The 12,104-nt window shown below is 37.1% G+C and overlaps 1 protein-coding gene across 8 annotated transcripts in view; it reads right to left on the bottom strand.

Annotated features, from left to right (window-relative positions):
- The window catches only part of GPBP1L1 (GC-rich promoter binding protein 1 like 1), a 61,465-nt gene that overhangs the window by 18,689 nt on the left and 30,672 nt on the right, over positions 1-12,104 (bottom strand). For all 8 annotated transcript variants that reach the window (XM_065914056.1, XM_065914062.1, XM_065914002.1 and 5 more), the window contains 3 exons: positions 11,369-11,483; positions 8,776-8,905; positions 8,101-8,387 (listed from right to left, as the gene is read on the bottom strand). In XM_065914056.1, coding sequence (XP_065770128.1) covers positions 8,101-8,387; positions 8,776-8,905; positions 11,369-11,428 — 477 coding nt within the window. In that variant the 5' untranslated portion in view covers positions 11,429-11,483. The remainder of the gene's footprint in view (positions 1-8,100; positions 8,388-8,775; positions 8,906-11,368; positions 11,484-12,104) is intronic.

Raw genomic sequence — 12,104 nt, 5'->3', positions numbered from 1 at the left:
CACAAACAGCTTTATGAGGTACTCTAAAGGGGATATTTCCAGTATGTTCCCTAAAGCAGCACCTTACCAATTGCTTTGCCATTCAGTGAACCACAGCTAAGCCCTTCCACCAAGGTCTCAATCTCAATTTTGGGCGTGGTGATGGGGCAACAGAGCACTCTTGGGCACTCTGTCTTAGCCCTAGGGTGAGTGGCAGCTCCTTGGATCTGTTAACTCATTACAGAATTCCTTAGAATTCTATATATTTAAAAAAAATATTTATTTATTTGGCTGTATCAGGTCTTAGTTGTGGCATGCAGGATCTTCATTGTGTCATGCCAGATTTTTTGTTGCCTGCTATGCATGGACTTTAGTTGCAAGAGTATGGGCTGTCTAGTTGTGGCACACAGGCTTAGCTGCTCCACAGCATGCGGGATCTTAGTTCCCCAATCAGGGATCAAATTTGCATCCCCTGCACTGCAAAGCAAGACTCTTGACCACTGGACCACTAGGGAAATCCCAGAACTCTGTATTCTTTATATTATTTAAGAGTTCTCTTTACTTCTTGCTAGCCAATGACTCATTACCCCATCTTGTTACAGTTCTTTATATTAACTTTCCTTGTTCAAATTACTCAAAGATTTCTCTCTCCTAATTGATCCACCGAGACACTTCAAACCACATCCCAGAACAACTCTGTATTTACTAGTTTTGGGGATATGGAAAACCAACCTTAATTTCTAGCTGCTGTTCTCAAATGTTCTCTAAGCTTTCCAGAATAATTCCTGGCTCTTATGAAAATCCTGGGGTTGCTCGATGCCCTATTGTTTCCTTCAGTTTCTTCTGCACAAATGTTAATACCTAATTATCATTCAAGTTTTATAGCTTTTAGTGATTTGCCCCTATGCTGCAATACCTCACTTTATTTTGCTGTAGATGATGTCCATGTCATTTCTGGCTCTTCAATCCTATAATTTCAGACTTAGAAGTAATAAAAAAAAAAAAAAAAGAAGTAATACAAAGAATTCCTATATATCATGCCATACATTTAGAGTCTCATGTCTCCTGCTTGGCAGGCAGATTTTTTACTATTGACACACCTGGGAAGGCTGTTCTAGAATGTCATATAGATGGGATCATGCAGTATGTACTCTATTGTGTAAAGCTTCACTGAGACTCATCATGTTTTATCCAGTTATTCTTTATTACTGAATAAGTAGTCTATTAAGAATCCATCTGCTAGTGCAGAAGATGCAAAAGATTGGGTTGGGAAGATCCCTTGCAGTAGGAAATGGCAACCCACTGCAGTATTCTTGCCTGAAAAATTCCATGGACACAGGACCCTGGCAGGCTACAGTCCGTGGGGTTGCAAAGAGCACAGCATAGTATTAAGTATTTGCTGGGAATTCTCTGGGAGTCCAGTGGTTAGGACTCCATGCTTTCACTGCAGAGGGCCTGGGTTCAATCCCTGGTTGGGGAGTTAAGATCCTACGGGCCACATGGCATGGCCACCAAAAAAAAAAGAAGTTTCCAGTTTTGTGTTATTATGAAAAAAATTACAATAAATGTACATAGATTTCCATTTCTCTTTAGTAAATACATAGAAGTATAAGTACTGGGTCACCAGATTTATGTTTAGTTTTATAAGAAACTGCCAGATTTTCCTTTTCTCAAAATGGCAGCACTACTACACACACCTACATGAGAGCTCCAAGTACTCAAAAATATCACCAAATTTAGTGTCCTCAGACTTTTAAATATTAGCCAGTCTGTAGAGCAATATCTCATAGTGGTCTTAATTTAAATTTCCACACTTCCTTTATGACTAATGACACTGACCATTTTTCATGAGCCTATTGGCCATTCATATATCTTCCTTGTGAAACATTTGTTCAAATTTTGTTTATAATTTTAAAACACTGATTTGTAGGAGTTACTCATATTATGGGCACAGGTCCCTTTTCAAATCTATGTTCTGCAATCTGTGAGATAAGAGCAGAAGTCCCAAGTTTTGATAAAGCCCAATTTATCAATGTTTTCCTTTATGGTTACTGCTTCCTAGGTCCAAAGAAATCTTTTTAAAAAATCCCCTATGTGAGAAAGATATTCTCCTAAGTTCTCTTCACTTCAGGCCTTACCATAGGTCTATAATCCATCTCAAATTCATTTTGTGTATGCTAGGTGATAGGAGCAGAGAAGATATATACCCATACCTATGTGTGTGTGTGTGTTAGTCGCTAAGTTGTGTCCAACTCTTTGCGACCCCATGAACTGTAGCTCTCCAGGCTCCTCTGTTCATGGAATTCTCCAGGCAAGAATAGTGGAGTGGGTTGCCATTCCCTTTCTCCAGGGGATCTTCCCTACCCAGGGATCAAACCTGAGTCTCCTGCATGCAGGCAGATTCTTTACCACCTGAATCACCAGGGAAGCCCCATCTATATCTAAGAGAAAGTATAGGTGTAGATGGGGAAGCCATCAGGGAAGCTACCCTGGTAGCTCAGTTGGTAAAGAATCTGCCTACAATGCAGGAGACCTCAGTTTGAATCCTGCATGAGGAAGGTCCCCTGGAGAAGGGATAAGCTACCCACTCCAGTATTCCTGGATTTCCCTGGTGGCTCAGACGGTAGAGACTCCACCTACAACGTGGGAGACCTGGGTTTGATCCCTGGGTAAGGAAGATCCACTGGAGAAGGGCATGGCAACCCGATCCAGTATTCTTGCCTGGAGAATCCTATGGACGGAGGAGCCTGGCAGGCTACAGTCCACAGGATCTCAAAGAGTCGGATATGACTAAGTGAATAAGCACACACACTTGCAGCATCTATACCTATATATAGATAGATACACAGTTCCAGCACAATTTGTTAAAAACATTTCTTTCTCCACTGATTGGCTTACTCTGGTACCTCTGTTGAAAATCAGAGGAACATATTAATGAAGGTTTATTTCTGGGCTCTCTATTCTGCCCTACTATCAATCTATATATACAATAACGTCACATTATTTTGATTACTGTTGCGTTATACAAAGTCTTCACGTTAGCAAGTATAAATCCTCCGACTGTTCTTTTTCAAGATTGCTTTAGATATTCTAGGTCTTTTTATTTCAATATAAGAAAGCATGCTTGCTGGGGTTGTACAGTCCATAGAACTGATGTCCTAACCATTTTGAATCTTCTAATTCAAAGCCTTCCATTCAAAATGTATTGCTTATTTAGATCTTTACTTTCCCTTGGCAATATTCTGTGGTTCAATATTAACGTCTCTCACATCTTCTCTTAAATTTATTCCTAAGCAGTTTTCAAAGGTTTTTTAAAATTTTGTAACAAGCCCTCTGTATACATATAAGCTGTTGAGTTCTGATCTGTGGATTCAATCAATTGCATATCATATACTGCAACTGTAGTATATACTACTGAAAAAAATCTCCACACAAGTGGACATGCAAGGTCGAACTCTTGAACATCATGTTGTTCAAGAGTCAACTGTATATAAAAATACAACTGACTTAAAAAAAAAAAATTAATGCTGTAGCCTAAAACCTTGTTAATTCTCTATAGAGTCCTTAGGATTTATGTAAGCAATCATGTCACTTGTGAATAGAAACTTTTGTTTCTTTGTTAATTTATATGCATTTTATTTCTCTTTCTTGCCTTACTGCACTTGCTAGGATCTCCAGTACAATGCTAAATATAAGTAGTGAGAGTACACCTGCTAATACTGCTCCTGATATTAAAGGGAGCTCTGCTGTTTGGTAAGACTCAAAGCTATGGCTACACTGTTGTACCTTCTTAGAATCCCTTCTCTTGTCCACAAATTTCTTACTCTCCACGAATTTCTTATTTCCACACACATTAAAGCCCAAATCCTATAAGACTACCCTTACACCTGGCTCCTTCTGCTTCAAGGAACAGTGTACCATGCATCATCGATTCATTCTCTTATCCTTGGAAGGTAATATCAAACTGCCAGGAACAAAGTTCTCACTCACATTTACTAACAGCTATCATTTAAAAATATATGTGCTACACTTTTCTGGCAGTCCAGTGGTTAAGAGACATTTCTACTACAGGGGGCACAGGTTAGATCCCTGGTTTGGGAACTAGGATCCTGCATGCTGTACAGCATGGCCTTTTTAAAAAAAAAAGAAATTTTATTCTTTGATATATCCCATTCTTTTTCAACAAATCACTTCTTAATCCCCCTTACTGCTATTCCACACACCTCCTCTCTGAATATACTACTTTCCTTGGATGATTCTGTCTATTCATAAACCTCAACTACCACCTCTGTTTCCAAAAGCGTACCTCTAATTTACCTCACCCATCTCTTTGGTACTAAGACCTCTTTATCGTCTACCCTTCAATTCTGCTCCTCCTGTTTTTTCTTTTCAAACGAATGACTTATTATTCACTAATTCTCTCTGAATAGAAATCTTATTATTTTTTTTTTTTGTAGAAATCTTATTTTTCACTCTTTCTTCTCTAGTTACAATGCCATGGTTTCCATTCTTTAGATTTATCCTCCAAAACAAGATTTTTAACTAACTTAATGTCTGTTAACAGGAAAATGGAGAAACAAACCTAGTATATTCATACAATAGAATATTTCCTATACAGCAGTGAAAAAGATACACAGCAGAGTTTCTCAACCATGCCACTACTGACATTTGGGATTGGTCAATTCTTTGTTATAGGACTGTCCTGTGCATTGCAGGAAGTTCAGCAACATCTCTGATCTCTACATACTAGATGTCAGTAGGACTATCTCCAGTTGTGACAATCAACATTTCTCTGGATATTGTCAAATGTGCTCTGAAGGAGGCAGATCTGTTCCTGGGTTGAGAACCACTGATCTAGAGCCCTATGTATCAATATAGATAAATCTCAAACAATTTTAAGAAAATAAATATGTCAGACACAACTGAAGCAACTTAGCAGTAGCAGACGATGTGACAGTATTCAAATAAAATCAGAATCAGGCAAAATTGTATTACAGATTGTTTATGGATACATTCATATATGGCATTGGTGCAAAAGTACTTGTGATTTTGCACTACTGAACTTTGCTGTTTGATAATGGAATATTCTTAAATAAATGTGGTAATGTTATATACATCATTTTAATGTGCATATCTCACTTTATGGTTTTTTGCTAATGAGTTATTACCTGCTGTTTATATTTATTTTAGACTGGAAATGTGAAATGATGTTACCCAAAAAGCAAATGTGAGTGATTTTCTTATTCAAGTTCAAAATGGAGAGCAGTAAAACAGTGGAGACAACTCACAACACTAACAACACATCTGGCCCAGGAACTGCTAACAAACATATAGTGCAGTGGTTGTTCAAGAAGTTTTGTAAAGGAAATGAGAGCCTTGAAGATATATAGTATATATATATAGATAGATAGTGTATGTAGATATATAGAAGTATAGTGGGCAGCTGTAGTGGAAGTTGACAATGACCAATTCAGAGTAGTCATCGAAGCTGCTGCTCTTATGCGAGAAGTTGCTGAAGAACTCAACATTGACCATTCTACTGTCATTTGGCATTTGAAGCAAATTGGAAAGATGAAAAAGCTCAATAAGTGTGTGTCTCATGAGCTGACTGTAAGTTAAAAAACCTGTTTTGAAGTGTCATCTTTTATTCTAAATAAGGACAATGAATAATTTCTTGATCAGACTGTGATGTGTGACAAAAAGTGGATTTTATATTATAACTGGTAATGACCAGCTCTGTGGTTGGCCTGAGAAGCAGCTCCAAAGCACTTCCCAAAGCCAAGGTTACACACACACACAAAAAACGTCATGGTCACTGTTTGGTGGTCTGCTGCTGGTTGGATCCATTACAGCTTTCTGAATCCCAGCGAAACCACTGCATGTGAAAAGTATGCCCAGCAAATCACTGTGATGCACCGAAAACTGCAATACCTGCAGCAAGCACTGGTCAACAAAAAAGGCCCAATTCTGCATGACGATGCCCAACCACACATCGCACAACCAATGCTTCAAAAACTGAACGAATTGGTCTCTGAAATTTAACCTCATCCACCATATTCACCTGCTCTCTTGCCAACCACCTACCACTTCCTTCAAACATCTTGACAACTTTTTGCAAGGAAAATGCTTTCCACAACTAGTGGGAGGCAGAAAATACTTTCCAAGAGTCCGTCAAATCCCGAAGCCTGGATTTTTACGCTACAGGAATAAACAAACTTATTTCTCATTGGTAAAAATGTGTTCAATGTAATGGTTCCTATTTGGTTAACAAAATTGTAACAATTTAAAATTCAGTGTGAAACCACAATTACTTTTGCACCAACCTAACAGTAAAAAATCATATATGATGAGAAACACTGAAGTAAAAATGGTAATTACCTTTAGTGGAAAGAGGAGAATATGGTTAGGGAAGCTTTAACTGCACCTATGATATCTTGCCTCATTTGCAAAAGAATGGTCTGAAGCATAATGGGCAAAATGGCAATATTCACAAAGCTAGGTTATGAGTGTACTTGACCATTTTCTCCATACTTTAATGTACACTTAGAATATGCCATAAAAATGTAAACACAAAATAAACCTGCCCTTAATGACCTTGTTCAGCTATGATGTGACTTAGCAGGTGAAGATAACGCTGCCTTAAACATTTTCCGTTCTCAACTCATTTCTCACTGGAAAAGCCACAGAACTGATAACAGACCTTATCAAACTATGCCAATCAGTAGTACAGTACCAGTTTAAAAGGTACTCTAAGTAACTTCTACCTTACCCCACACCAATTCTCATTTCTCATTATCTTTTTTTTTAAAGTAACGCACACAAGAAACTTAAACTACTAAAAGAGATCTTGTTTTCCATGTGCTCAGCTGCCTGTGGTCATAATATGTATTTTAGATAAATGTTCAGGTAAGATAGAAATGACAACTACAGTAGGTTCATTTAATTGTGTGAAAATTACAACATGAAATTCATTTTATAATAGGAATACCATTCAACTTTTTTTGTTGTTGCTGCTGGTTTGATGAGGATTTCATCAAGTTCTCAAAGTGTGATGAGCAAGAGAGATTTTGTTTCCTAGTCACTACCACTGGTCTTATTTGAATTTGTTTATTGAATAAATAAAATTATAATTTACTGTAGTCATTTTGGACTATTGAGTACTTAAGACATTCTGGTCAAATACTTAATGTATTGGTATATTATAGACTTTTCCATGAATAAAGTATTAAAGGATGGGCACCTTGAAATAGGAATATCAATAAGTAACATTTAAATAAAGAGCCCCCAGATCATTTGCTGGACTTGGGAGAGTAGGGGCTGAATGCCTAAATTTTACTCTTTAGTTGGCTCTGATAACATGAAATGGGTGTCATAAAAGTGACTAGCTTATCTAATGTGCTACTTAAAATTACAACTGCACTAACAGGATTTTGCTACTAGTCATATATGGCTTCTGGGCACTTGGAATGTGTTATCTATATTAAGATATAGTACAATTATAAAACACATCAAGAATTTTGCAGACCTAGTATAAGAAAGAATGTAAATTATCTTGGTAATTTGAAAATAATGACTACAGGTTAAAATAATAATAATTTGGATATATCTGGTTAAATAAAAGATATTATTAAACTTTTTAAGGTGCACAAAAACTACTTTTGGCTTACAGGTCAAAAGGCATATAATTCAACACACAGTAGCATATATAGGCAACAGTTAAAATATTCCTAACTGCGTGTTTCTAAATTTATCACAACTTGGGAGCAGAATATAAGCAAGCAGAATCAGAGGAAAAAAAACCCCTCATGATAGTTGGAGAAAGACAATTTAGCAGTTTTCCATAAATATATTTGAATATTCAATCTTATAAAACTTAAAGAAAACTCAGAATTTCTTTCAAGTTCCAAAGGTGTAAAGATGAAAAAATATTAAAATTTGCTAAAAATTATACAGGAATTTTGGTCCTCATCTTCATATTAATCAACTCCTTCCTAAAAACAATAAAAGTCTAAATGTAGGACTCCCTTTTATGTATTTCCTCAAATGTTCTCATTATTAACAGGGTTTTATGTATAAGAATCATTTTAGATTTTAACTGCAGAACTAAACCTTTATACTTACAAAGTCTTCCTCTTCAAACTGCAACTTTTCCACCTTATCTTCTTTCTTCTCTTCCCTAATATCTGTAGTTGGCTTTTCCTGAAAGGCACAGCCTTTCCGGGAGTGGAAGCTGCCATTCCAATGGCGATGGATTCCTGTGCCACCCCCACTACGCTGGTTCATGCCATCATGACCTCGTGAAGAGCCATGCCAACCAGATAAGTTCCCTGTGATTCCAGCATATGCTCCCTTAGAGACACCAGAGTCCACAGAATCATGGCGGAACAGGGAGGGCTGGTGCCAAGAATCTGAAAGAGTAAGGAAAAGTAACACATTAGTGTGTTTGCTTTCTGGAAATTCAGAAACAAGTGGGTCATATGCTTCCTGATCTAATTTACGGTATTGCCAAAGCCTGTCAGGGGACCTTCTAAATAAAAAATTAAGTCCACACACACAAAAAATCACAAGATACATCCTTTTGTTTTAATGTAATTTCTGTAAGAGTTCTTTAACTGAATAAATGACTTAAGAGAACCTGAGAATGTTAGAAAGCCAATATAGCTGAGTAATGACTACTGGAGGATCTAATTGAGTATTATGTTTACAAAAGATCATTATTCCAAGGTTATGGACATGTACCCTCAGCCTGGGCTTCCTGAGTAGCTTAAATAGTCATGGAAGTTGGGCATGTCTTACCTCCTGTCGTTCTAAGAGGTCCATTGTTGAAAAAGCCATCAGAGGAATTATGTCTACGACGGCTTACTCCAAATCTACCATCTCCTCGGGGTAGGTGCTCTCCGTGTTTTTCGAAAGTCGCTGTAGGTGACTAAGATGATAATAAAGTATAGAGAAGCAAACTAAGTACGTATGAATCTCTTTCATTATCTTTGGTTTTGCATCAGGCTTCTAGAAAACAAGTAATATTGGTGGCAGAAATCTCCATTGTGAGCACATGGGACGTAGTTAAGGGCTATAGTTCTCTGAGTTAGAGAAGCCCTACATTGCCTATTTAATCACTGATTGAATTAATTAACAGGCTACTTCAATTACTTGCATTGCGGGGGGGGGCGCGCGGGGCGGCAGGCAGGGAATCAGTCAATATCCAGAACAAGAAGCTCCAAAACTTACATTTAAAAATGTTGTTAATCTTGAAAGGAAAAGAAAGATGCTTGCTTTCAAAATAATTCTAAATAGCTTATTTGTATAAATTACTCTCGAATTGGAGAGAAAGGAACAGTTTAAATACCACCTTGGCATGCCATTAACGACAACACAAAAGTTTTTATAGTTTTATAAAACATTTATTTCCATTGTTTAATACCCATAACAAGATTACAATTTGACATCATCCCCATTTTATTTACACATGAGGAAGGAGGTCAGAGAGAATAAGTCTCTGAGGTTACACAATTGAAATAAAGCATTTTGAGAAACACTGTATGTCCTTTCCTATCCCTAATAGCTGTATTCTGTGACAGTTTTTTTCTCAAATAATAGAAAACCAAAGTTTAAAAATCCATGAAATGTATGGTTTACAGGCCCACCACTCCCAACATTTGATAAGCGCTTAGAGAACTACAGGTTGTGTCAGAGACATCTTTACATCTATTTCCTTATTATTAATATCTTCACTTAACTTGGTACTGTCAGATTTTATTTTAGCCATTCTAGTGGGTTACAAGGGCTTCCCTAGTAGGTCAGCTGATAAAGAACCCGCCTGCAGTGCTGGAGACCCCAGTTCGATTCCTGGGTCAGGAAGACCTCCTAAAGAGGGAATAGGTTACCCACTCCAGTATTCTTGGGCTTCCCTGATGAATCAGCTGGTAAAGAATCCACCTGTAATGTGGGAGATCTGGGTTTGATCCCTGGGTTGGAAAGATGCCCTGGAGAAGGGAACAGCGATCCATTCCAGTATTCTGGCCTGGAGAATTCCATGGACTGTATAGTCCGTAGGGTTGCAAAGAGTCAGACATGACTGAGAGACTGTCACTTTCTTTCAGTGAGTTACAAAGATTTCTCCTTTCCTCCGAAAGTTTAAGGTTTTAATTCTTCAACTTAGGTTAGAATCCACTTGAAGTTAATTTTTATGTATGATATAAAGTCAAGGTTGAGGCTCTCCCTCCTACTCCCCCATAAATATCCAGTCCTAAAGCCATTTGTTAAAAAGGATTATCACTTCTGCATTGAATTACCTTGGTACTTTAGTCAAAAATCAACTGACTAAATATATAGGACTATTTTTGAATTTTCTATTCTATTTCATCACTTCACATGGCTATCTTTATGCTAATACCACAAATGTGCTTACTGTAGCCTTAATGGAAATATTTATTAATAAATTGTATTTTCTAATTTTTTTTTACCAAGTTCATGGTGCTAAATCAATTGTTTTTTGCAGGTATAAGATCTGCCTACTTTAAACACTTCCCTAGATACCATATCTAATCCCTTATCCCACCACCTCCAACCCTTGAGGTGGATTATGTCAATTATGAGATGGCTGGGAATTTCACAAGCACAATTCAAACTGAAGTTTAGAGCAAAGGGTTGTGGGTCTAGACAGACCAGGAACATCTTCCCCAAAATTCATGTTTAAAAAAATGTTTTTTTCCTGAGACCAGCTATTAACTTTGTCCCTCCTCTATTAGGTGGCAAAATGGGAAGTATTTTTATTAGCTTCCTGGAAGGTTTCCTTTACCAAGAATATATTCCATTTGTCTTTATCCTTAATGCAAACATTTTATCCAAAATCAGTAATCAGACCATTGTCTCTGAAATAGAATTTCAGATTTAATTAAATTAATTAAGATAAATTAATTAAATTTATTTTACTAATGAAATAAATTTAATTAATTAAAATTAATCAATTAATTTAATAGGATTTAATCTGAGAGTCATGTAGTAGTCAATCAATTACTGTCTATCCTTTTTCCTCATCAACTACTACTTTAGGCTATGTACATTCATTCTTAAGATCCAGTTCCCCCCAAACCAAAGTGTTCTGCAGCTAACATAGGAAGTCTTAAGTGTGCCACATGATGAGAAAAGCTTAACATGTAATGAAATAAACAGGACACTTGGGTACACATTGACTTGACCTGCCTAAGTATTTATACTCTATTTATATCCTAAAAGTAAGATAAAAGAAAGGTAAGTTTATGAAAATATATCTAAAATTCTAAGACTGAATATACACACAAAAAAACTAGATTATAAAACAGAGGCTATAAGACAAGACAAGGATGCAAAGAATTGGTATTGAGACAGTTACTAGAAGGGAGAATAGTACCTTAGCTGACTGTGGTGTTGAGAAATTTAGCCAAGCAGGAACAAAGTCATGCTGCGCCATTTAGGTCCAGTGTCTCTTTTCAACAAGGTGAGGCATCCAACCTCATGGCCAGGATCTAAAAATGAGAAAATTAAAATCATTTATTCTTGGAAGAACCTGGTATCAAATAAAGGAGTCTGCGATTACTTTAAGGTCCCCCTTTTATAGAAAGACTTGCTCTCTGAGCCTTTCTAGAGTACTCATCCGGCCTCAATACATCAGAGAAGTTCTAAACAAAAACAATAGTCTGTGAACATATAACCATGAATATGCAACACAAACAGAGAAAGTGGGACATAGTCCTGAAGGTTATATGACAGAAGCTAACGAATTCTTGGGTTATAGCAGAAGAACCTTAAGAATAAATAACTACTCATAACTACAGATATATGCTATGCCAGGTATATGCTAAGTTGCTTCAAACACTGCTGACACTTTGCGACCCCATGAACTACATACAGCCCACCAGGTTCATATAGGATTCTCCAGGCAAGAATACTGGAGTGGGTTGCCATTTCCTTTCCCAGGGGATCTTCCTGACCCAGGGATCAAACCCATGGTCTCTTATGTCTCCTGCATTGGCAGGCGGGTTCTTTACCACTAGCACCACCTGGGAAGCCCCAAACTATAGATATTTATTAAAAAAGATTAATCTGCTTCAGGTAACTTCAGGCAAAAGCAGTAGAAAAAAATCTTC

This window comes from Muntiacus reevesi, chromosome 1, assembly GCF_963930625.1.
Source record: "Muntiacus reevesi chromosome 1, mMunRee1.1, whole genome shotgun sequence".
Taxonomy (NCBI): domain Eukaryota; kingdom Metazoa; phylum Chordata; class Mammalia; order Artiodactyla; family Cervidae; genus Muntiacus; species Muntiacus reevesi.
The sequence above is the reverse complement of the archived record's forward strand: the minus strand, read 5'-3'. Positions and strand labels throughout refer to the sequence as shown.